The 23,257-nt window shown below is 44.3% G+C and overlaps 1 protein-coding gene across 1 annotated transcript in view; it reads left to right on the forward strand.

The window, feature by feature from the left end:
- LOC143804064 (angiopoietin-4-like) overlaps positions 1 to 23,257 on the forward strand; it is a 44,342-nt gene that overhangs the window by 15,535 nt on the left and 5,550 nt on the right. Inside the window, exon 3 of the mRNA XM_077281803.1 lies at positions 2,023 to 2,180. Coding sequence (XP_077137918.1) covers positions 2,023 to 2,180 — 158 coding nt within the window. The remainder of the gene's footprint in view (positions 1 to 2,022; positions 2,181 to 23,257) is intronic.

A 23,257-nucleotide genomic window follows, 5' to 3' on the forward strand; every position in this document is an offset into this window, starting at 1 on the left:
TTAGTCTTGCTTCACCCTTTAGTCAGTGCCAGTTGTCCATTGTTCCTGGAGGATTCACATCTCTGCCTGGTCTCTCCTGCTTTGCAGTTCTTTTCAACAAAGATAAGTTCTGGCCTTGATTTTTTGCTGTCCACATGCTGTGGCCTTATTGTTCAGTTCTTTTCCATGTTTTTGTCTTGTCCAGCTTGGTCTGTATAAGGATTTGTTTAGCCAAGCTGGTATCTCTGGAGATGCAGATATACCCTCCATATCTTTAGTTAGCTGTGGAGTTTTTGTATTTTCTGTGGTGGATATTTTCTAGTGTTTAAATACTGACCGCATAGTACTCTGTCCTATCCTTTCTATTTAGCTAGAAGTGGCCTCCTTTGCTAAATTCTGATTTCAGTCTGTGTATGTTTTTTCCCTCGCCTCTCACAGTCAATATTTGTGGGGGGCTGCCTATCCTTTGGGGATTTTCTCTGAGGCAAGATAGTTTTCCCTTTTCTATCTCTAGGGGTAATTAATCCTCCGGCTGTGTTGAGATGTCTAGGGAGCGCTAGGTACATTCCACGGCTACTTCTAGTTGCGGTGTTAGGTTCAGGGTCTGCGGTCAGTACAGGTACCACCTTCTCCAGAGTACGTCTTATGCTGCTCCTAGGCCACCAGATCATAACAAGAATGTAATGCCGATCCATAGAGTATAATACAGCCCCACTTAATATAATGCAGCCCCATAGAATGCAATGCAGCCACATAAAATATAATGCAGCCCCATAGAGTATAATGCAGCTGCATAAGATGTACTGCAGCCCATAGAACATAATGCAGCCTAATAGAATATAATGCAGCCCCATAGAATGTAATGCAGCCCCATAGAGTATAATGCAGCCCCATAGAATGTAATGCAGCCCCATAAAGTATAATATAGCCCCATAGAGTATAATGCAGACCCATAGAATGTAATGCAGCCCCATAGAGTATAATGCAGACCCATAGAATGTAATGCAGACCCATAGAGTATGATGCAGCCCCATAGAATATAATGCAGCCCCATAGAGTATGATGCAGCCCCATAGAATGCAATGCAGCCGCTTAGAGTATGATGTAGCCCCATAGAATGTAATGCAGCCCTATAGAATGTAATGCCGAACAATAGAGTATAATACAGCCCCACATAATATAATACAGCCCCATAGAATGTAATGCAGCCCCATAGAAAATAATGCAGCCCCATAGAGTATAATGCAGCACCATGGAATGTAATGCAGCATCATAGAATAAAATTCTGTGCCACAGAATGTAATGCAGCACCATAGAATAAAATGCAGCCCCATAGAATGTAATGCAGCGCCATAGAATAAAATGCAGCTCCATAAAATAATGCAGCCCCATGGGGTATAATGCAGCCCAATAGCATGTAATGAAGCCCCAAATAATGTAATGCAGCCACATAGAGTATAATGCAGCCCCCTAGATTGTAATAAGCCCCATTGAATATAATGCAGCCCCTTAGAATGTTATGCACCCCATAGAATATAATTCAGCCCCATAGAATCTAATGCAGCCCCATAGAATATGATGCAGCCCCATAGAGTATAAGGCAGACCCATAGAATAAAATGCTGCCCATGGAATGTAATACAGCACTATATAATCTATTTTCTATATCTATCTGTTATCTATAAATCTGGTATCTATCATCTATTATAGATTATCTATCTATCTATCATCTATCTATTATCTACCTATCATCTATATATTATCTATCTATCTATCTATCTATCTATCTATCTATCTATCTATCTATCTATCTATCTATCATTTATCTATTATCTATCTATCTATTATCTATCAATCTATTATCTATCTATTATCTACCTTTAATCTATTATCTAGCTATTATCTATCAATCTATATATAGTTTAAGATAATAATTACGGTAGGTTTTTCAGAATTAGACTTTTTTTATTAGTTAGAAATTGCATTAATTGGATGAATTAATAATAAACATTCATCTTCAGTTGGATTTTCTGCTGTTTTTCAGTATTTTTGCTCCTTTTGCAGCAATGAAATACATGAAGCCGTGTCACTCCGACTGCGCCAGTCTGTACAACAGCGGGATCAGCAGCTCCGGCGTCTATACCATACTGACCTCTAGTGGTGGGAGCGCCACCAACGTGCTATGTGACATGGACAAGCAAGGTAAACTGGTGACTTCTGCTGGTCTGTATCTGAGACATCCCACACATGTCAGATTACAGCACCCATCATTGCATTTACTGTTAGGATTTTTCCTCCATGTGCTTTTTTGTTTTATTTGTTCTTATTCTCAATAGTGTTGAAAATATTCTTATTGTCAGGAAACTGTCAAAAAGAAGGTTCGCTGCTCGGCACTGATGTTTGTCTGTTTTTTTAAATCTGTTTCATTTATTTTTTTAATTCTTCATTTGCTTAAACACATAGAACAGCTGATGGTCATTAACATGAATCCATCATCATCATCTAGCAGCATATTAATGGTTTACAGATAGGAACAGATACGTGTTGTAACAGACTGACCCTGACCACTACTGAGCAAGACACAGAAAGAGGCTGAGTAATATATGGGGCTCATTATTCTGTATGGAGCACTATGTGGTGCCCATAATACTGTATGGAGCAATATATGGGCTCATTATACTGTATGGAGCAATATATGGGGCTCATTATTCTGAATGGAGCAATATATGTGGCTCATATACTATATGGAGCAATATATGTGGCTCATTATTCTGAATGGAGCAAAATATGGGCTTATTATACTGTATAGAGCAATATATGGGGCTCATTATACTATATGGAGCAATATATGGGGCTCATTATACTATATGGAGCAATATATGGGGCTCATTATACTATATGGAGCAATATATGGGGCTCATTATACTATATGGAGCAATATATGGGGCTCATTATACTATATGGAGCAATATATGGGGCTCATTATACTATATGGAGCAATATATGGGGCTCATTATACTGTATGGAGCAAAATGTGGTGCCCATAATACTGTATGCAGCATTATATGGGGCTCATTATTCTGAATGGAGCAATATATGGGGCTCATTATTCTGTATGGTGCAATATATAGCGCTCATTATATTATACTAGACTGTGGCCCGATTCTAACGCATCGGGTATTCTAGAATATGCATGTCCCCGTAGTATATGGACAATGATGATTCCAGAATTCACGGCAGACTGTGCCCATTGCTGATTGGTCGAGGCAACCTTTATGACATCATCGTCGCCATGGCAACCATTATGACATCTACGTCGATACTGTGCCCGTCGTTGATTGGTCGAGGCCTGGCGGCCTCGACCAATCAGAGACGCGGGATTTCCATTATGACATCATCGTCGCCATGCTGTGCCCGTCGCTGATTGGTCGAGGCCTGGTGGCCTCGACCAATCAGAGATGCGGGATTTCCAGGACAGACAGACAGACAGAAAGACAGACGGAAAAACCCTTAGACAATTATATATATAGATGGAGCAATATATGGGCTCACTATAATGTATGGATCAATATATGGGGCTCATTATACTATACTAGATTGTGGCCCGATTCTAACGCATCGGGTATTCTAGAATATGCATGTCCCCGTAGTATATGGACAATGATTATTCCAGAATTCGCGGCAGACTGTGCCTGTCGCTGATTGGTCAAGGCAACCTTTAAGACATCATCGTTGCCATGGCAACCATTATGACATCTACGTTGATACTGTGCCCGTCGCTGATTGGTCGAGGCCTGGCGGCCTCGACCAATCAGAGATGCGGGATTTCCATTATGACATCATCGTTGCCATGCTGTGCCCGTCACTAATTGGTCGAGGCCTGGCGGCCTCGACCAATCAGAGACGCGGGATTTCCAGGACAGACAGAAAGACAGACAGACAGAAAGACAGACAGACAGAAAGACAGACAGACAGACAGACAGAAAGACAGACAGACAGACAGACAGACGGAAAAACCCTTAGACAATTATATATATAGATGGAGCAATATATGGGGCTCATTATACTATGTGGAGCAATATATGGGGCCCATTATAATGTATGGAGCAAAATGTAGTGCCCATAATACTGTATGGAGCATTATATGCTGCTCATTATTCTGAATGGATCAATGTATGGGGCTCATTATATTATATGGAGCAATATATGGGCTCATTATACTGTATGGAGCAATATATGGGGCTCATTATACTATATGGAGCAATATATGGGGCTCATTATACTATATGGAGCAATATATGGGACTGTAACACAGGTCGCTGCCAAAAAAAGTGGCAGCTTGCTAATTGGGCAGATGCCTTCATGTCTGGAGTGGCACGGACAAGGGAATTCCTAAGGGTAGTCAAGCCAGACAGGGAGGATGCTGCGGTACTGTGTGGGACAGGACGTCCCAGGTGCAATCTGGAGGACATAAGGAAGAGCACAGGGAAAGTGAAGAATGTGAATGGTGCAGAACTCTGTGTTGAAGCTGTAACTGATGTGGACGTGCTGCGATTGCAAACAAGTAAAGTTCTTCAGTTAAAGTTTGAAATGTCTCTGTATGCGCTAAAACCGAGGAAGAAGTGTGTTAGGGCTAGCGGAACGCACCAAATAATTAGAAGGATGGTATAAGGTGCGTTCGCAGCCCTGGGTCCACCGTGTAGAGATGGAACCTGCTGCTGAGTAATGACGGACTATATGGCGGTATAATGTGGATACACACACGGGTTAGCTTCACCCGATATGAAGGAAGCGAACCCTGTTGCGTCTGTCACAGGGCCGCGGTACCGCACAAAGAGCTCAAGCAAAGAGTCACAGAACTCTGTCCCAAGACTCAGGGAAAGAGTTCCTGTAGACCTCTTGCGCGCGACACCGCTACTGGGGTGTCAGAGATTAACAGAAATAATAATTTACTGCACAAGAGTGCGTGCAGTGCTGCTCAGGCGGACGCCACTAACCACCCAGACTTGGGCCAGGAAAGCGCTCTATTAGCGCACGGCGCCGCACTGGTGGTCACTGATATCAGACTCTATATCGTGTGCTAGCTGTGCGGGATAGCACTGTCAGGCGGTAGGTAGCTTCCACCATTCGGAAACAGTCAACAACACTAGGGATGAGAATGATTCGGAGCTTTCATCCATCGACAGGCATACATCCACACAAACAAATTAATACGTTTATACTAGCGCATGGCCGTGCGGCCATGCGAACCTTTTATAGCAGAAGTTCTCCAGGACCTTCCTAGTGGTCCTATAGGAGCTGCTACAGGACCTGAGCATGTGACCCCCGACTTCCAATGAGAGGTCGTCCCTTGGGCATGCTCAGAAGAAGAAAAGCAGGACTTAGTCCCAGGGATGCCTGCTCGCTGCTGATCAGTGCTGGTTACAATGGCTGAGCCTGGAAGGACAGAAGTAACCTGCCGCACAGTATCAGCCTGAGCCAGGCGCTGGGACCGACGTCTCTACTGAGCAGGCTCCACTGCGGCTGGAGCAGCATGGGAGACCGCAGCGGAGATGGTTCGAGATTCCCCCTCTGCAGCGGAGGGAACAGACACATAACAAAGTGTCTCTGTGTTTAGAAGAGGCCTTGGAGAATCAGGCAAGTGAGACAATCGGACTGTATATATGCTGATGGTCAGGGCGTGCTAAAGTAGACACCAATGTGGAGCATGACTATGGCCCTGACTGACGCTGACACTTGGAGGAAAAATATTCTAACAATTGTATTCAAACAATCAAATCTAATTTTGTAATTAAATAAGACGCAATAGACAAGAGATAGATAACAATCCTAGTGCCAAGTGCAGGAAATGAACAATGCAGGTTAAATATATAAACCACTTCGTATTTCATACAAACCGCACCTATAAATGTATAGATAGTCTCAAAATAATACCATTAAGGCCGCCGTCACTCTAGCAGTATTGGTCAGTATTTTACATCAGTATTTGTAAGCCAAAACCAGGAGTGGGTGATAAATGCAGAAGTGGAGCATATGTTTCTATTATACTTTTCCTCTATTTGTTCCACTCCTGTTTTTTAGCTTACAAACACTGATGTAAAATCCTGACCAAATCCTGCTAGTGTGAGGGCTGCCTAAGGGTTTGTGAAGATGAATAGAAGAATACTATATGTGGATTAATGGTTCAAAGTATCATAACAGATCCGTATATATCATCAGCTGCTAGAAATATACATAAAAAGTGCCAGTAGTGCAAAGAATGTAAACTCCAAATAAATGCTACCATATACAATATCAATGATCAATGTCAATGTCTCACTAGAGGCACACAATGCAGAATTAAATATATAAAGGCGGACAGATATCCAGAGGTCAAAAAATTGTTTACCAAGTCATATTAATAGTATATATACTGGTTGAATAGTCTCATACCGCTAAAAGGTTATAGATAAATAACAAATCCTACGTGTATAAAGTGCCAGTAGTGTAATATTATTATTATTGCACTACTGGCAATTTTTATGTATACTTCTAGCAGCTGATGATATATACGGATCTGTTATGACACTTTGAACCATTAATCCACGCATAGTATTCTTCTATTCATCTTCACAAACCCTTAAGGTACCGTCACACTAGGCGATATCGCCAGCAATCCGTGACGTTGCAGCGACCTGGATGGCGATATCGCTGTATTTGACACGCAGCAGCGATCTGGATCCCGCTGTGAAATTGCTGGTCGCTGCTAGAAGGTCTGCACATTATTTGGTCGCTAGGTCGCCGTGTATCGCCGTGTTTGACAGCAAAAGCGACGATACCAGCGATATTTTACACTGGTAACCAGGGTAAACATCGGGTTACTAAGCGCAGGGCCGCGCTTAGTAACCCGATGTTTACCCTGGTTACCAGCGTAAAAGTTAAAAAAACAAACAGTACATACTCACCTGCGCGTCCCCCAGCCTCTGCTTCCTGACACTAAAGCGCCGGCCCTAAACTGAAAGTGAAAGCAACAGCGGTGACGTCACCGCTGTGCTGTTAGGGCCGGAGCTCAGTCAGCGTCAGGATGCAGAGGCTGGGGGACGCGCAGGTGAGCATGTACTGTTTGTTTTTTTAACTTTTACGCTGGTAACCAGGGTAAACATCGGGTTACTAAGCGCGGCCCTGCGCTTAGCAACCCGATGTTTACCCTGGTTACCCGGGGACCTCGGCATCGCTGGTCGCTGGAGAGCGGTCTGTGTGACAGCTCTCCAGCGACCACACAGCGACGCTGCAGCGATCGGCATTGCTGTCGCTATCGCTGCAGCGTCGCTTAGTGTGACGGTACCCTTATTGGTATTATTTTGAGACTATCTATACATTTATAGGTGCGGTTTGTATGAAATACGAAGTGGTTTATATATTTAACCTGCATTGTTCATTTCCTGCACTTGGTACTATATATATTACTATATCATCACTGAGGAGAAGGACGGCCATATTACTATATATATTACTATATCACACTGAGGAGAAGGGCAGCCATATTACTATATATATTACTATATCACCACTGAGGAGAAGGGCGGCCATATTACTATATATATTACTATATCACCACTGAGGAGAAGGGAGGCCATATTACTATATATATTACTATATCACACTGAGGAGAAGGGCGGCCATATTACTATATATATTACTATATCACACTGAGGAGAAGGGCGGCCATATTACTATATATATTACTATATCACCACTGAGGAGAAGGGCGGCCATATAACTATATATATTACTATATCACACTGAGGAGAAGGGCGGCCATATAACTATATATATTACTATATCACACTGAGGAGAAGGGCGGCCATATAACTATATATATTACTATATCACACTGAGGAGAAGGGCGGCCATATTACTATATATATTACTATATCACACTGAGGAGAAGGGTGGCCATATTACTATATATATTACTATGTCACACTGAGGAGAAGGGCGGCCATATTACTATATATATTACTATATCACACTGAGGAGAAGGGCAGCCATATTACTATATATATTACTATATCACCACTGAGGAGAAGGGCGGCCATATTACTATATATATTACTATATCATCACTGAGGAGAAGGGCGGCCATATTACTATATATATTACTATATCACACTGAGGAGAAGGGCGGCCATATTACTATATATATTACTATATCATCACTGAGGAGAAGGGCGGCCATATTACTATATATATTACTATATTATCACTGAGGAGAAGGACGGCCATATTACTATATATATTACTATATCACACTGAGGAGAAGGGCGGCCATATTACTATATATATTACTATATCATCACTGAGGAGAAGGGCGGCCATATTACTATATATATTACTATATTATCACTGAGGAGAAGGACGGCCATATTACTATATATATTACTATATCACACTGAGGAGAAGGGCGGCCATATTACTATATATATTACTATATCATCACTGAGGAGAAGGGCGGACATATTACTATATATATTACTATATCACACTGAGGAGAAGGGCGGCCATATTACTATATATATTACTATATCATCACTGAGGAGAAGGGCGGCCATATTACTATATATATTACTATATCACACTGAGGAGAAGGGCGTCCATATTACTATATATATTACTATATCACACTGAGGAGAAGGGTGACCATATTACTATATATATTACTATATCACACTGAGGAGAAGGGCAGCCATATTACTATATATTACTATATCACACTGAGGAGAAGGGCGGCCATATTACTATATATATTACTATATCACAGTGAGGAGAAGGGCGGCCATATTACTATATCACACTGAGGAGAAGGGCGGCCATATTACTATATATATTACTATATCATCACTGAGGAGAAGGGTGGCCATATTACTATATATATTACTATATCACACTGAGGAGAAGGGCGGCCATATTACTATATATATTACTATATCACCACTGGGGAGAAGGGCGGCCATATTACAATATATATTGCTATATCACCACTGAGGAGAAGGGTGGCCATATTACTATATATATTACTATATCACACTGAGGAGAAGGGCGGCCATATTACTATATATATTACTATATCATCACTGAGGAGAAGGGCGGACATATTACTATATATATTACTATATCACACTGAGGAGAAGGGCGGCCATATTACTATGTATATTACTATATCACACTGAGGAGAAGGGCGGCCATATTACTATATATATTACTATATCATCACTGAGGAGAAGGGTGGCCATATTACTATATATATTACTATATCATCACTGAGGAGAAGGGCGGCCATATTACTATATATATTACTATATCACACTGAGGAGAAGGGCGGCCATATTACTATATATTACTATATCACACTGAGGAGAAGGGCGGCCATATTACTATATATTACTATATCACACTGAGGAGAAGGGCGGCCATATTACTATATATATTACTATATTATCACTGAGGAGAAGGACGGCCATATTACTATATATATTACTATATCACCACTGAGGAGAAGGGCAGCCATATTACTATATATATTACTATATCACCACTGAGGAGAAGGGCAGCCATATTACTATATATATTACTATATCATCACTGAGGAGAAGGGCGACCATATTACTATATATATTACTATATCACCACTGAGGAGAAGGGCGGCCATATTACTATATATATTACTATATTATCACTGAGGAGAAGGGCGGCCATATTACTATATATATTACTATATTATCACTGAGGAGAAGGGCGGCCATATTACTATATATATTACTATATCACACTGAGGAGAAGGGCGGCCATATTACTATATATATTACTATATCACACTGAGAAGGGCGACCATATTACTATATATATTACTATATCACCACTGAGGAGAAGGGCAGCCATATTACTATATATATTACTATATCACACTGAGGAGAAGGGCGGCCATATTACTATATATATTACTAGGGTTGAGCGACTTTCATTTTTTTAAGGTCGAGTCGGGTTTTGTGAAACCCGATTTTGTCCAGAGTCGAGTCGAGTGCAGTCGGCCTATTATCGCTAAAAGTCGGGGATCGACCGAAACACGAAACCCAATGCAAGTCAATGGGGAAGCATAGTCGGCAGTGAGTGGAAGCCAGGAAAACACCTACAGTGCCCATTTTAATGCCAAAAACATCCATTCTTGTTTCTGAAGCTTGTCAATCTTAATTAACTTTATAATAATAGTTGGGCATTGGAAATTGGGGGTCATTTGGCAAAAGTTGTGGGGGGTAGGGCTGGTTCAAGGTTTTAGTGGGCACAGGAAACGTGGACTACGTCACGGCGGTGGAGCAGTGAGAGGTAAGTATGTCAAGTTTGCAAGTGCTGTGATCCTGAGCAAGCAGGGGAGCCCACTCGTTGGCATTGGCACTGGCACAGGGCCCCTCAAAGTACAGCGGTGTGTTGGCACGGCGGGGGCGCCTCCCATTAGCAGCGACACTTTTGCGTACTCTGAGGGGCCCTGTGCCAGTGACGTCGCCAACGAGTATGCCCCCCCCACCTGATGAAGGAACCTGCACTTTCATCTGCACCTTCCTCTTTGTCCCTGTGTAAGGTGGTATAACATGCGGGAAGGGGAACCTTACTTTCAGCAGGGTCAGATTCTGGCTGTGTAGAGTACAAGGGGAATGTAGTGGTCTAGGTCAATGTACCAGCAGACTCATCTAGCAGTGGCTGGGCAATGGGCAGGATGAGGAGGAATCACAGATATAGGGCCAAAGAATAAAGTAGGCTAAATGCAGTTCAAAATTGGTAACAGGACTAAACAGGCGGCATTGCTTTGTTCAGTGGAGTAGCAAACCCAGGAGCAGCAGACACTGTTTTAAGGGCCCAACCACACTAGTAGGCCAAATGCAGTTTAATATCTGATACTATAGGCCGAAAGCCAGAAGGTAGAAGCTCAGCTGTATTCAGTTGAGGGCAACACCAGGGAGGGGCAGACACCGTTAGTAGGCCCTAACCACCAATTTTTAAAAACACAGCACTTAATGAGAGCCAGAAGGTTGAAGCACAGCTGTATTCAGTTGAGGACAACACCAGGCAGGGGCAGACACCGTTAGTAGGCCCTAACCACCAATTTTTAAAAACACAGCACTTAATGAGAGCCAGAAGGTAGAAGCTCAGCTGTATTCAGTTGAGGACAACACCAGGCAGGGGCAGACACCGTTAGTAGGCCGGAACCACCAATTTTTAAAAACACAGCACTTAGAGAGCCAGAAGGTAGAAGCTCAGCTTTATTCATTTGAGGACAACACCAGGCAGGGGCAAACACCGTTAGTAGGCCGGAACCACCAATTTTTAAAAACACAGCACTTAAAGAGAGCCAGAAGCTCAGCTTTATTCATTTGAGGACAACACCAGGCAGGGGCAGACACCGTTAGTAGGCCGGAACCACCAATTTTTAAAAACACAGCACTTAAAGAGAGCCAGAAGGTAGAAGCTCAGCTTTATTCAGTTGAGGACAAACACCAGGGAGCAGCAAACAGAGGTATTAGGCCCCATCCAGCAATTAAAAAAAAAAAACAACAAAAAAAAAGCTTTATAAAAGAGCCAGAAGGTAGAAGCTCAGCTTTATTCAGTTGAGGACAACACCAGGGAGGGGCAGACACCGTTAGTAGGCCGTAACCAAAGTTGAAGGCCAAATGCAGTTTAATATCTGATACTATAGGCCGAAAGCCAGAAGGTAGAAGCTCAGCTGTATTCAGTTGAGGGCAACACCAGGGAGGGGCAGACACCGTTAGTAGGCCCTAACCACCAATTTTTAAAAACACAGCACTTAATGAGAGCCAGAAGGTTGAAGCACAGCTGTATTCAGTTGAAGACAACACCAGGCAGGGGCAGACACCGTTAGTAGGCCGGAACCACCAATTTTTAAAAACACAGCACTTAATGAGAGCCAGAAGGTAGAAGCTCAGCTTTATTCATTTGAGGACAACACCAGGCAGGGGCAGACACCGTTAGTAGGCCGGAACCACCAATTTTTAAAAACACAGCACTTAAAGAGAGCCAGAAGGTAGAAGCTCAGCTTTATTCATTTGAGGACAACACCAGGCAGGGGCAGACACCGTTAGTAGGCCGGAACCACCAATTTTTAAAAACACAGCACTTAAAGAGAGCCAGAAGGTAGAAGCTCAGCTTTATTCATTTGAGGACAACACCAGGCAGGGGCAGACACCGTTAGTAGGCCGGAACCACCAATTTTTAAAAACACAGCACTTAAAGAGAGCCAGAAGGTAGAAGCTCAGCTTTATTCAGTTGAGGACAAACACCAGGGAGCAGCAAACAGAGGTATTAGGCCCCATCCAGCAATTAAAAAAAACAAACAAACAAAAAAAAGCTTTATAAAAGAGCCAGAAGGTAGAAGCTCAGCTTTATTCAGTTGAGGACAACACCAGGGAGGGGCAGACACCGTTAGTAGGCCGTAACCAAAGTTGAAGGCCAAATGCAGTTTAATATCTGATACTATAGGCCGAAAGCCAGAAGGTAGAAGCTCAGCTGTATTCAGTTGAGGGCAACACCAGGGAGGGGCAGACACCGTTAGTAGACCCTAACCACCAATTTTTAAAAACACAGCACTTAATGAGAGCCAGAAGGTTGAAGCACAGCTGTATTCAGTTGAGGACAACACCAGGCAGGGGCAGACACCGTTAGTAGGCCGGAACCACCAATTTTTTAAAAAACAGCACTTAATGAGAGCCAGAAGGTAGAAGCTCAGCTTTATTCAGTTGAGGACAAACACCAGGGAGCAGCAAACAGAGGTATTAGGCCCCATCCAGCAATTTAAAAAAAAAAAAAAAAAAGCTCAATCAGAGCCAGAAGGTAGAAGCTCAGCTTTATTCATTTGAGGACAACACCAGGCAGGGGCAGACACCGTTAGTAGGCCGGAACCACCAGTTTTTAAAAACACAGCACTTAAAGAGAGCCAGAAGGTAGAAGCTCAGCTTTATTCAGTTGAGGACAACACCAGGGAGGGGCAGACACCGTTAGTAGGCCGTAACCAAAGTTGAAGGCCAAATGCAGTTTAATATCTGATACTATAGGCCGAAAGCCAGAAGGTAGAAGCTCAGCTGTATTCAGTTGAGGGCAACACCAGGGAGGGGCAGACACCGTTAGTAGGCCCTAACCACCAATTTTTAAAAATACAGCACTTAATGAGAGCCAGAAGGTTGAAGCACAGCTGTATTCAGTTGAGGACAACACCAGGCAGGGGCAGACACCGTTAGTAGGCCGGAACCACCAATTTTTAAAAACACAGCACTTAAAGAGAGCCAGAAGGTAGAAGCTCAGCTTTATTCAGTTGAGGACAACACCAGGCAGGGGCAGACACCGTTAGTAGGCCGGAACCACCAATCTTTTAAAAAACAGCACTTAATGAGAGCCAGAAGGTAGAAGTTCAGCTTTATTCAGTTGAGGACAAACACCAGGGAGCAGCAAACAGAGGTATTAGGCCCCATGCAGCAATTAAAAAAAAAAAAAAAAAAAAAAAAGCTTTATAAAAGAGCCAGAAGGTAGAAGCTCAGCTTTATTCAGTTGAGGACAACACCAGGGAGGGGCAGACACCGTTAGTAGGCCGTAACCAAAGTTGAAGGCCAAATGCAGTTTAATATCTGATACTATAGGCCGAAAGCCAGAAGGTAGAAGCTCAGCTGTATTCAGTTGAGGGCAACACCAGGGAGGGGCAGACACCGTTAGTAGGCCCTAACCACCAATTTTTAAAAATACAGCACTTAATGAGAGCCAGAAGGTTGAAGCACAGCTGTATTCAGTTGAGGACAACACCAGGCAGGGGCAGACACCGTTAGTAGGCCGGAACCACCAATTTTTAAAAACACAGCACTTAAAGAGAGCCAGAAGGTAGAAGCTCAGCTTTATTCAGTTGAGGACAACACCAGGCAGGGGCAGACACCGTTAGTAGGCCGGAACCACCAATCTTTTAAAAAACAGCACTTAATGAGAGCCAGAAGGTAGAAGCTCAGCTTTATTCAGTTGAGGACAAACACCAGGGAGCAGCAAACAGAGGTATTAGGCCCCATCCAGCAATTAAAAAAAAAAAAAAAAAAAAAAGCTTTATAAAAGAGCCAGAAGGTAGAAGCTCAGCTTTATTCAGTTGAGGACAACACCAGGGAGGGGCAGACACCGTTAGTAGGCCGTAACCAAAGTTGAAGGCCAAATGCAGTTTAATATCTGATACTATAGGCCGAAAGCCAGAAGGTAGAAGCTCAGCTGTATTCAGTTGAGGGCAACACCAGGGAGGGGCAGACACCGTTAGTAGGCCCTAACCACCAATTTTTAAAAACACAGCACTTAATGAGAGCCAGAAGGTTGAAGCACAGCTGTATTCAGTTGAGGACAACACCAGGCAGGGGCAGACACCGTTAGTAGGCCGGAACCACCAATTTTTAAAAACACAGCACTTAAAGAGAGCCAGAAGGTAGAAGCTCAGCTTTATTCAGTTGAGGACAACACCAGGGAGGGGCAGACACCGTTAGTAGGCCGTAACCAAAGTTGAAGGCCAAATGCAGTTTAATATCTGATACTATAGGCCGAAAGCCAGAAGGTAGAAGCTCAGCTGTATTCAGTTGAGGGCAACACCAGGGAGGGGCAGACACCGTTAGTAGGCCCTAACCACCAATTTTTAAAAACACAGCACTTAATGAGAGCCAGAAGGTTGAAGCACAGCTGTATTCAGTTGAGGACAACACCAGGCAGGGGCAGACACCGTTAGTAGGCCGGAACCACCAATTTTTAAAAACACAGCACTTAATGAGAGCCAGAAGGTAGAAGCTTAGATTTATTAATTTGAGGACAACTTGAATTAGGGACTGCAGACAGACTTACCAGGCTGTCCCCTGTGTGGACCATGCATCCAATACATTAACCCATTGCGCCACAAAGGACACGTAACCTTCCGTGGCCATGCCTACCGCTCCATGTGTCTGTTGTCAGGTGTACCTTTGGACTCACAGATTGACAGAATGAAAGGACAATGTGGTCTTTAACATGCTGGTGGAGGGGAGGGATGGCTTTTCTCGCAAAAGAATTGTCAACTGGGTAGCTCATAGCGTGGTACAGCGTAGTACATCATGGCTTTATTAATATTAAATAAAATTAAAAAATAGGCTCTATGCACTGTAAAATTGGTTCCAGGGGTACACGGGCAGCAGTGGTCAGGTCAGTGGAGGCCTAGTGGAAGGAGGGACCGCAGACAGGCTTCCAAGGCCTAACATACTAAAATGGGCAGGCTGTAGGCACTTTATAATTGGTTCCAGGGGTACACGGGCAGCAGTGGTCAGGTCAGTGGAGGCCTAGTGGAAGGAGGGACCGCAGACAGGCTTCGAAGGCCTAACATACTAAAATGGGCTGGCTGTAGGCACTTTATAATTGGTTCCAGGGGTACACGGGCAGCAGTGGTCAGGTCAGTGGAGGCCTAGTGGAAGGAGGGACCGCAGACAGGCTTCGAAGGCCTAACAAACTAAAATGGGCTGGCTGTAGGCACTTTATAATTGGTTCCAGGGGTACACGGGCAGCAGTGGTCAGGTCAGTGGAGGCCTAGTGGAAGGAGGGACCGCAGACAGGCTTCCAAGGCCTAACATACTAAAATGGGCAGGCTGTAGGCACTTTATAATTGGTTCCAGGGGTACACGGGCAGCAGTGGTCAGGTCAGTGGAGGCCTAGTGGAAGGAGGGACCGCAGACAGGCTTCGAAGGCCTAACATACTAAAATGGGCAGGCTGTAGGCACTTTATAATTGGTTCCAGGGGTACACGGGCAGCAGTGGTCTGGTCAACGGAGGCCGATTGTAATGAGTGTCTGCCAGTTAGTAGTCCAAAACAACAAATAAATGTGAATGTCTCGCATTAAAACAAAACAAAAACACTAAAGGGTGCAATCATTAGGTTCAGGGGTGGGATCCTCTGCGTTGTTTCAGACCTACTAATTTAGCGCAAAGTATTTACTGTGGTAAATAGAGGACACTGCCCCTGACTATGTTAAGTACCATCATACATGTCAACACAATGGTATTGTCAGTGGCAGGTATGGAAGGATGTCAGCGCATAGACTAAACATTGGTGGAAGTGTGATAGATAACTGTGGAAGTGGTAGACCAATGTTTGACCTGGGGGTGGGTGAACTCTCTTGTGGCCGGCGGTACAGGCCCAGGGCCCCTCATGTTACAACAGTGTGTCTGACGTTGGGTGCGCACCACCACCGCCAGAGACACTTTATTGTACTATGAGGGACCCAGTAGCAATGCCGTCGACCAAAAGCGAGCACACCCACCTCTTCAGACAAACAGCAGTCTCACGGGTGCTTGCGCCAAGTCGCAATACCACGGCCCCGTGTGGGGAGTTTGGCCATTTAGGGAGGTGTAAACATGTCGTATGCTGGACAATCAGCTGCAGCAAATTAGACATTAGAAAAGTAATTCACAGTAGTCCACAGGCAAGAGCTTTTCATAGGAAAGCTAGGTGTCGGCCGGGCAAGGTGGGGCAAAAGATTTCGAAATCCAGTTGTGGTTCATTTTAATGAATGTTAGATCATCAACATTTTGGGTAGCCAGACGAGTCCTTTTTTCGGTTAATATTAAACCTGCAGCACTGAATACTCTTTCTGATAGGACACTTGCTGCCGGGCAAGCAAGCTCCTGCAATGCATATTCTGCCAATTCTGGCCAGGTGTCTAATTTTGATGCCCAGTAATCAAATGGGAATGACGGTTGAGGGAGAACATCGATAAGGGATGAAAAATAGTTAGTAACCATACTGGACAAATGTTGTCTCCTGTCACTTTCAATTGATGCAGCAGTACCTGTCCTGTCTGCGGTCATAGCAAAATCACTCCACAACCTGGTCAGAAAACCCCTCTGTCCAACGCCACTTCTGATGTGTGCACCCCTAACACTCCTAGTCTGCTGCCCCCTGGAGCTCGTGTGAGAACGATCACGTGCGCTGTGTGCTGGGAATGCCTGAAGCAAACGGTCAACAAGAGTTGATTGTTTGGTTGCTAATATTAGTTCCAAGTTCTCATGTGGCATAATATTTTGCAATTTGCCTTTATAGCGTGGATCAAGGAGGCAGGCCAACCAGTAATCGTCATCGTTCATCATTTTCGTAATGCGTGTGTCCCTTTTTAGGATACGTAAGGCATAATCCGCCATGTGGGCCAAAGTTCCAGTTGTCAAATCTCCGGTTGTGATTGGTTGAGGGGCAGTTTCAGGCAAATCTACGTCACTTGTGTCCCTCAAAAAACCAGAACCCGGCCTTGCCACGCAACCAATTTGCAGTGCCCCCGGGAAAGCTTCCGCATTAAAAATATACTCATCCCCATCATCCTCCTCGTCCTCCACCTCCTCTTCGCCCGCTACCTCGTCCTGTACACTGCCCTGACAAGACAATGGCTGACTGTCATCAAGGCTTTCCTCTTCCTCTGGTGCAGACGCCTGATCCTTTATGTGCGTCAAACTTTGCATCAGCAGACACATTAGGGGGATGCTCATGCTTATTATGGCGTTGTCTGCACTAACCAGCCGTGTGCATTCCTCAAAACACTGAAGGACTTGACACATGTCTTGTATCTTCGACCACTGCACACCTGACAACTCCATGTCTGCCATCCTACTGCCTGCCCGTGTATGTGTATCCTCCCACAAAAACATAACAGCCCGCCTCTGTTGGCACAGTCTCTGAAGCATGTGCAGTGTTGAGCTCCACCTTGTTGCAACGTCTATGATTAGGCGATGCTGGGGAAGGTTCAAAGACCGCTGATAGGTCTGCATACGGCTGGAGTGTACAGGCGAACGTCGGATATGTGAGCAAAGTCCACGCACTTTGAGGAGCAGGTCGGAGAACCCAGGATAAGTTTTCAATAAGCACTGCACCACCAGGTTTAAGGTGTGAGCCAGGCAAGGAATGTGTTTCAGTTGGGAAAGGGAGATGGTAGCCATGAAATTCCTTCCATTATCACTCACTACCTTGCCTGCCTCAAGATCTACTGTGCCCAGCCACGACTGCGTTTCTTGTTGCAAGAACTCGGACAGAACTTCCGCGGTGTTGTCGCCCAAACACTTCATAGCCAATACAGCCTGCTGACGCTTGCCAGTAGCTGGCCCATAATGGGACAACTGGTGTGCAACAGTGTCATCTGCCGATGGAGTGGTTGGCCGACTGCGGTCTGTGGAAGAGCTGTAGCTTCTGCAGGAGGACGAGGAGGAGGAGGAGGGGGTGCGAACGCCTACAGCCAACTGTTTCCTACACCGTGGGCTAGGCACAACTGTCCCGAAATTGATGTCCCCTGTGGACCCTGCATCCACCACATTCACCCAGTGTGCCGTGATGGACACATAACGTCCCTGGCCATGCCTACTGGTCCATGCATCTGTAGTCAGGTGCACCTTTGTACTCACAGATTGCCTGAGTGCATGGACGATGCGCTGTTTAACATGCTGGTGCAGGGCTGGGATGGCTTTTCTGGAAAAAAAGTGTCGACTGGGTAGCTCGTATCGTGGTTCAGCGTACTCCATCAGGGCTTTGAAAGCTTCGCTTTCAACTAACCGGTAGGGCATCATCTTTAACGAGATTAGTCTAGCTATGTGGGCGTTAAAACCCTGTGTACGCGGATGCGAGGATAAGTACTTCCTTTTTCTAACCAGAGTCTCATGTAGTGTGAGCTGGACTGGAGAGCTGGAGATCGTGGAACTTTCGGGTGTGCCGGTGGACATGGCAGACTGAGAGACGGTTGGAGATGGTATTGTTTCCGCCGGTGCCCTAGATGCAATATTTCCTCCTACAAAACTGGTGATTCCCTGACCCTGACTGCTTTTGGCTGGCAAAGAAACCTGCACAGATACTGCCGGTGGTGCGGAAAATGGTGGCCTTACAGTGACGGAAGGGATGTTGCGTTGCTGACTAGCTTAATTGGCCGAGGGTACTACAACCTTAAGGGACGTTTGGTAGTTAGTCCAGGCTTGAAAATGCATGGTGGTTAAGTGTCTATGCATGCAACTAGTATTGAGACTTTTCAGATTCTGACCTCTGCTTAAGCTAGTTGAACATTTTTGACAGATGACTTTGCACTGATCAATTGGATGTTGTTTAAAAAAATGCCAGACTGCACTCTTCCTAGCATCGGATCCCTTTTCAGGGATTGCAGACTGAGCTTTAACCGGATGGCCACGCTGTCCTCCAACAGGTTTTGGCTTTGACACGCGTTTTGGGCCAGATACGGGCCCGGCAGATGGAACCTGTTGCGATGTTGATGCCTGCTGCGGCCCCTCCTCCACCTCCGCTTCTGAACTACTGCCGCCTGCACCCTGTTCCCCCAATGGCTGCCAATCGGGGTCAACAACTGGGTCATCTATTACCTCCTCTTCGAGCTCGTGTGCAACTTCGTCTGTGTCACCGTGTCGGTCGGTGGTATAGCGTTCGTGGCGGGGCAACATAGTCTCATCAGGGTCTGATTGTGGATCAGTACCCTGAGAGGGCAATGTTGTGGTCTGAGTCAAAGGAGCAGCATAGTACTGCTGTGTGCTGCTGCTGTGACCATCAGTGCACTCCATGTCAGAATCTACTTGTAATGGGCATGGCCTGTTAAGTGTTTCACTTTCTAAGCCAGGGACGGTATGTGTAAAGAGCTCCATGGAGTAACCCGTTGTGTCGCCTGCTGCATCCTTCTCTCTTGTAGTTTTTGCTGAAGAGGACAAGGAAGCGACTTGTCCCTGACCGTGAACATCCACAAGCGACGCGCTGCTTTTACATTTACCAGTTTCGGAAGAGGAGGCAAAAGAGCTAGAAGCTGAGTCTGCAATGTAAGCCAAAACTTGCTGTTGCTGCTCCGGCTTTAAAATCGGTTTTCCTACTCCCAGAAAAGAGAGCGTTCGAGGCCTTGTGTAGCCAGACGACGAAACTGGCTCCACAGCTCCAGACTTAGGTGGAATATTTTTATCCCCACGACCACCTGATGCTCCACTACCACTACCATCATTAACAGCTGACAATGAACGCCCACGGCCACGACCTCTTGCACCAGACTTCCTCATTGTTTTAAAAACTTAACCAAAGTAACTTTATTTGTTGCTGTCAAACAACTTACACGGTGAGCTATAACTTCAGTATGATTTCAATATCCCTTAACAGGTTGGTGAGACCACAAGGAAAATCAGGCACAATGTTACACACTCTGTTTTCTGTGGCACAAAATCACAGAGATGCCACACACGCAGGACTGTCACTCAAGCACAAATGTCAATATTAATCTCCCACCTATTTTTTTTTTTTCTCAGGGAGACTTTAGAAACCAAATAAGATAAAATGATTTTTTCAGGGAGACTTTAGAAACCAAATAATAATAAAAAAAAGGCTTTCTATGGCCCACTGAGTGAGAGATGGCACACACAGGAGTCAGGAGTGGCACACAAGCCCTGACTGAGGCCAATATTTTTCTCCCACTGATTGATGTAGTGATTTTTTTTCAGGTAGATTTTAGAACCCAAATCAAGCAAAAAAATTAATAGGCTTTCTATGGCCCACAATTTGAGAGAGAGAGATGGCACACCCAGGAGTCAAGACTGGCACACAAGCAGAAAGGGCAATATTAATCTCCCACTGTTTGAATTTTTTTTTTTTTTTTTCAGGGAGACTTTAGAAACCAAATAATAATAATAAAAAAAAAAGGCTTTCTATGGCCCACTGAATGAGAGATGGCACACACAGGAGTGGCACACAAGCCCTGACTGAGGCCAATATTTTTCTACCACTGATTGATGTAGTGTTTTTGTGTTGAGGTAGAATTTAGAACACAAATCACGGAAAAAATAAATAGGCTTTCTATGGCCCACTGAGTGAGAGATGGCACACACAGGGATGGCACTCTAGCTGAAATGCCAATCTTAATCTCCCACAAAAAAAACAAAAAACAGGGACTGTCCTACAATTACTATCTCCCTGCAGTAATCTCAGCCAGGTATGGCAGGCAGCAATAAGGAGTGGACTGATGCACAAATTAAATAAAAAGTGTGGACAAACAAAAAAGATAGCTGTGCAGAAAGGAAGGAACAAGAGGATTTGTGCTTTGAAAAAAGCAGTTGGTTTGCACAGCGTCGTACACACACAGGCACAGCAACGCAGCTATCAGGGTCAGGGAGCCTTCTAGGGCAGCCCAATGAGCGACAGCGCTGAGGAAAAAAAAATGTAGCTTCCACTGTCCCTGCAAACAAAAGGTGGTGTTGGACAGTGGAAATCGCTACAGCACAAGCGGTTTGCAGCTTTATGTACCCTGCCTATCACTCTCCCTGCTTCTGAAGAAGCGGCAGCAACCTCTCCCTAAGCTCACATCAGCAGCAGTAAGATGGCGGTCGGCGGGAACGCCCCTTTATAGCCCCTGTGACGCTGCAGAAAGCAAGCCAATCACTGCAATGCCCTTCTCTAAGATGGTGGGGACCAGGACCTATGTCATCACGCTGCCCACACCCTGCGTTCACCTTCATTGGCTGAGAAATGGCGCTTTTCGCGTCATTGAAACGCGACTTTGGCGCGAAAGTCGCGTACCGCATGGCCTGTGCGGGGTCGGATCGGGTTTCATGAAACCCAACTTTGCCAAAAGTCGGCGACTTTTGAAAATGAACGACCCGTTTCGCTCAACCCTATATATTACTATATCACACTGAGGAGAAGGGCGGCCATATTCCTATATATATTACTATATTATCACTGAGGAGAAGGACGGCCGGATTACTATATATATTACTATATCATCACTGAGGAGAAGGGCGGCCATATTACTATATATATTACTATATCACACTGAGGAGAAGGGTGGCCATATTACTATATATATTACTATATCACACTGAGGAGAAGGGCGGCCATATTACTATATATATTACTATATATATTACTATATCACACTGAGGAGAAGGGCGGCCATATTACTATATATATTACTATATCATCACTGAGGAGAAGGGCGGCCATATTACTATATATATTACTATATCACACTGAGGAGAAGGACGGCCATATTACTATATATATATTACTATATCACTACTGAGGAGAAGGGCGGCCATATTACTATATAACACTGAGGAGAAGGGCGGCCATATTACTATATATATTACTATATCATCACTGAGGAGAAGGCCGGCCATATTACTATATATATTACTATATCACACTGAGGAGAAGGGCGGCCATATTACTATATATATTACTATATCATCACTGAGGAGAAGGCCGGCCATATTACTATATATATTACTATATCACACTGAGGAGAAGGGTGGCCATATTACTATATATATTACTATATCATCACTGAGGAGAAGGCCGGCCATATTACTATATATATTACTATATCACACTGAGGAGAAGGGTGGCCATATTACTATATATATTACTATATCACACTGAGGAGAAGGGCGGCCATATTACTATATATATTACTATATCATCACTGAGGAGAAGGGTGGCCATATTACTATATATATTACTATATCACCACTGAGGAGAAGGGCGGCCATATTACTATATACATTACTATATCACACTGAGGAGAAGGGCGGCCATATTACTATATATATTACTATATCACACTGAGGAGAAGGGCGGCCATATTACTATATATATTACTATATCATCACTGAGGAGAAGGGCGGCCATATTACTATATCACCACTGAGGAGAAGGGCGGCCATATTACTATATATATTACTATATCATCACTGAGGAGAAGGGCGGCCATATTACTTTATATATTACTGTATCATCACTGAGGAGAAGGGCGGCCATATTACTATATATATTACTATATCATCACTGAGGAGAAGGGCGGCCATATTACTATATCACACTGAGGAGAAGGGCGGCCATATTACTATATATATTACTATATCATCACTGAGGAGAAGGGCGGCCATATTACTACATATATTACTATATCACACTGAGGAGAAGGGCGTCCATATTACTATATATATTACTATATCATCACTGAGGAGAAGGGCGGCCATATTACTATATATATTACTATATCATCACTGAGGAGAAGGGCGGCCATATTACTATATATATTACTATATCATCACTGAGGAGAAGGGCGTCCATATTACTTTATATATTACTGTATCATCACTGAGGAGAAGGGCGGCCATATTACTATATATATTACTATATCACACTGAGGAGAAGGGCGGCCATATTACTGTATATATTACTATATCACACTGAG

The sequence above is a fragment of the Ranitomeya variabilis genome, chromosome 2 (assembly GCF_051348905.1).
Source record: "Ranitomeya variabilis isolate aRanVar5 chromosome 2, aRanVar5.hap1, whole genome shotgun sequence".
Classification (NCBI taxonomy): domain Eukaryota; kingdom Metazoa; phylum Chordata; class Amphibia; order Anura; family Dendrobatidae; genus Ranitomeya; species Ranitomeya variabilis.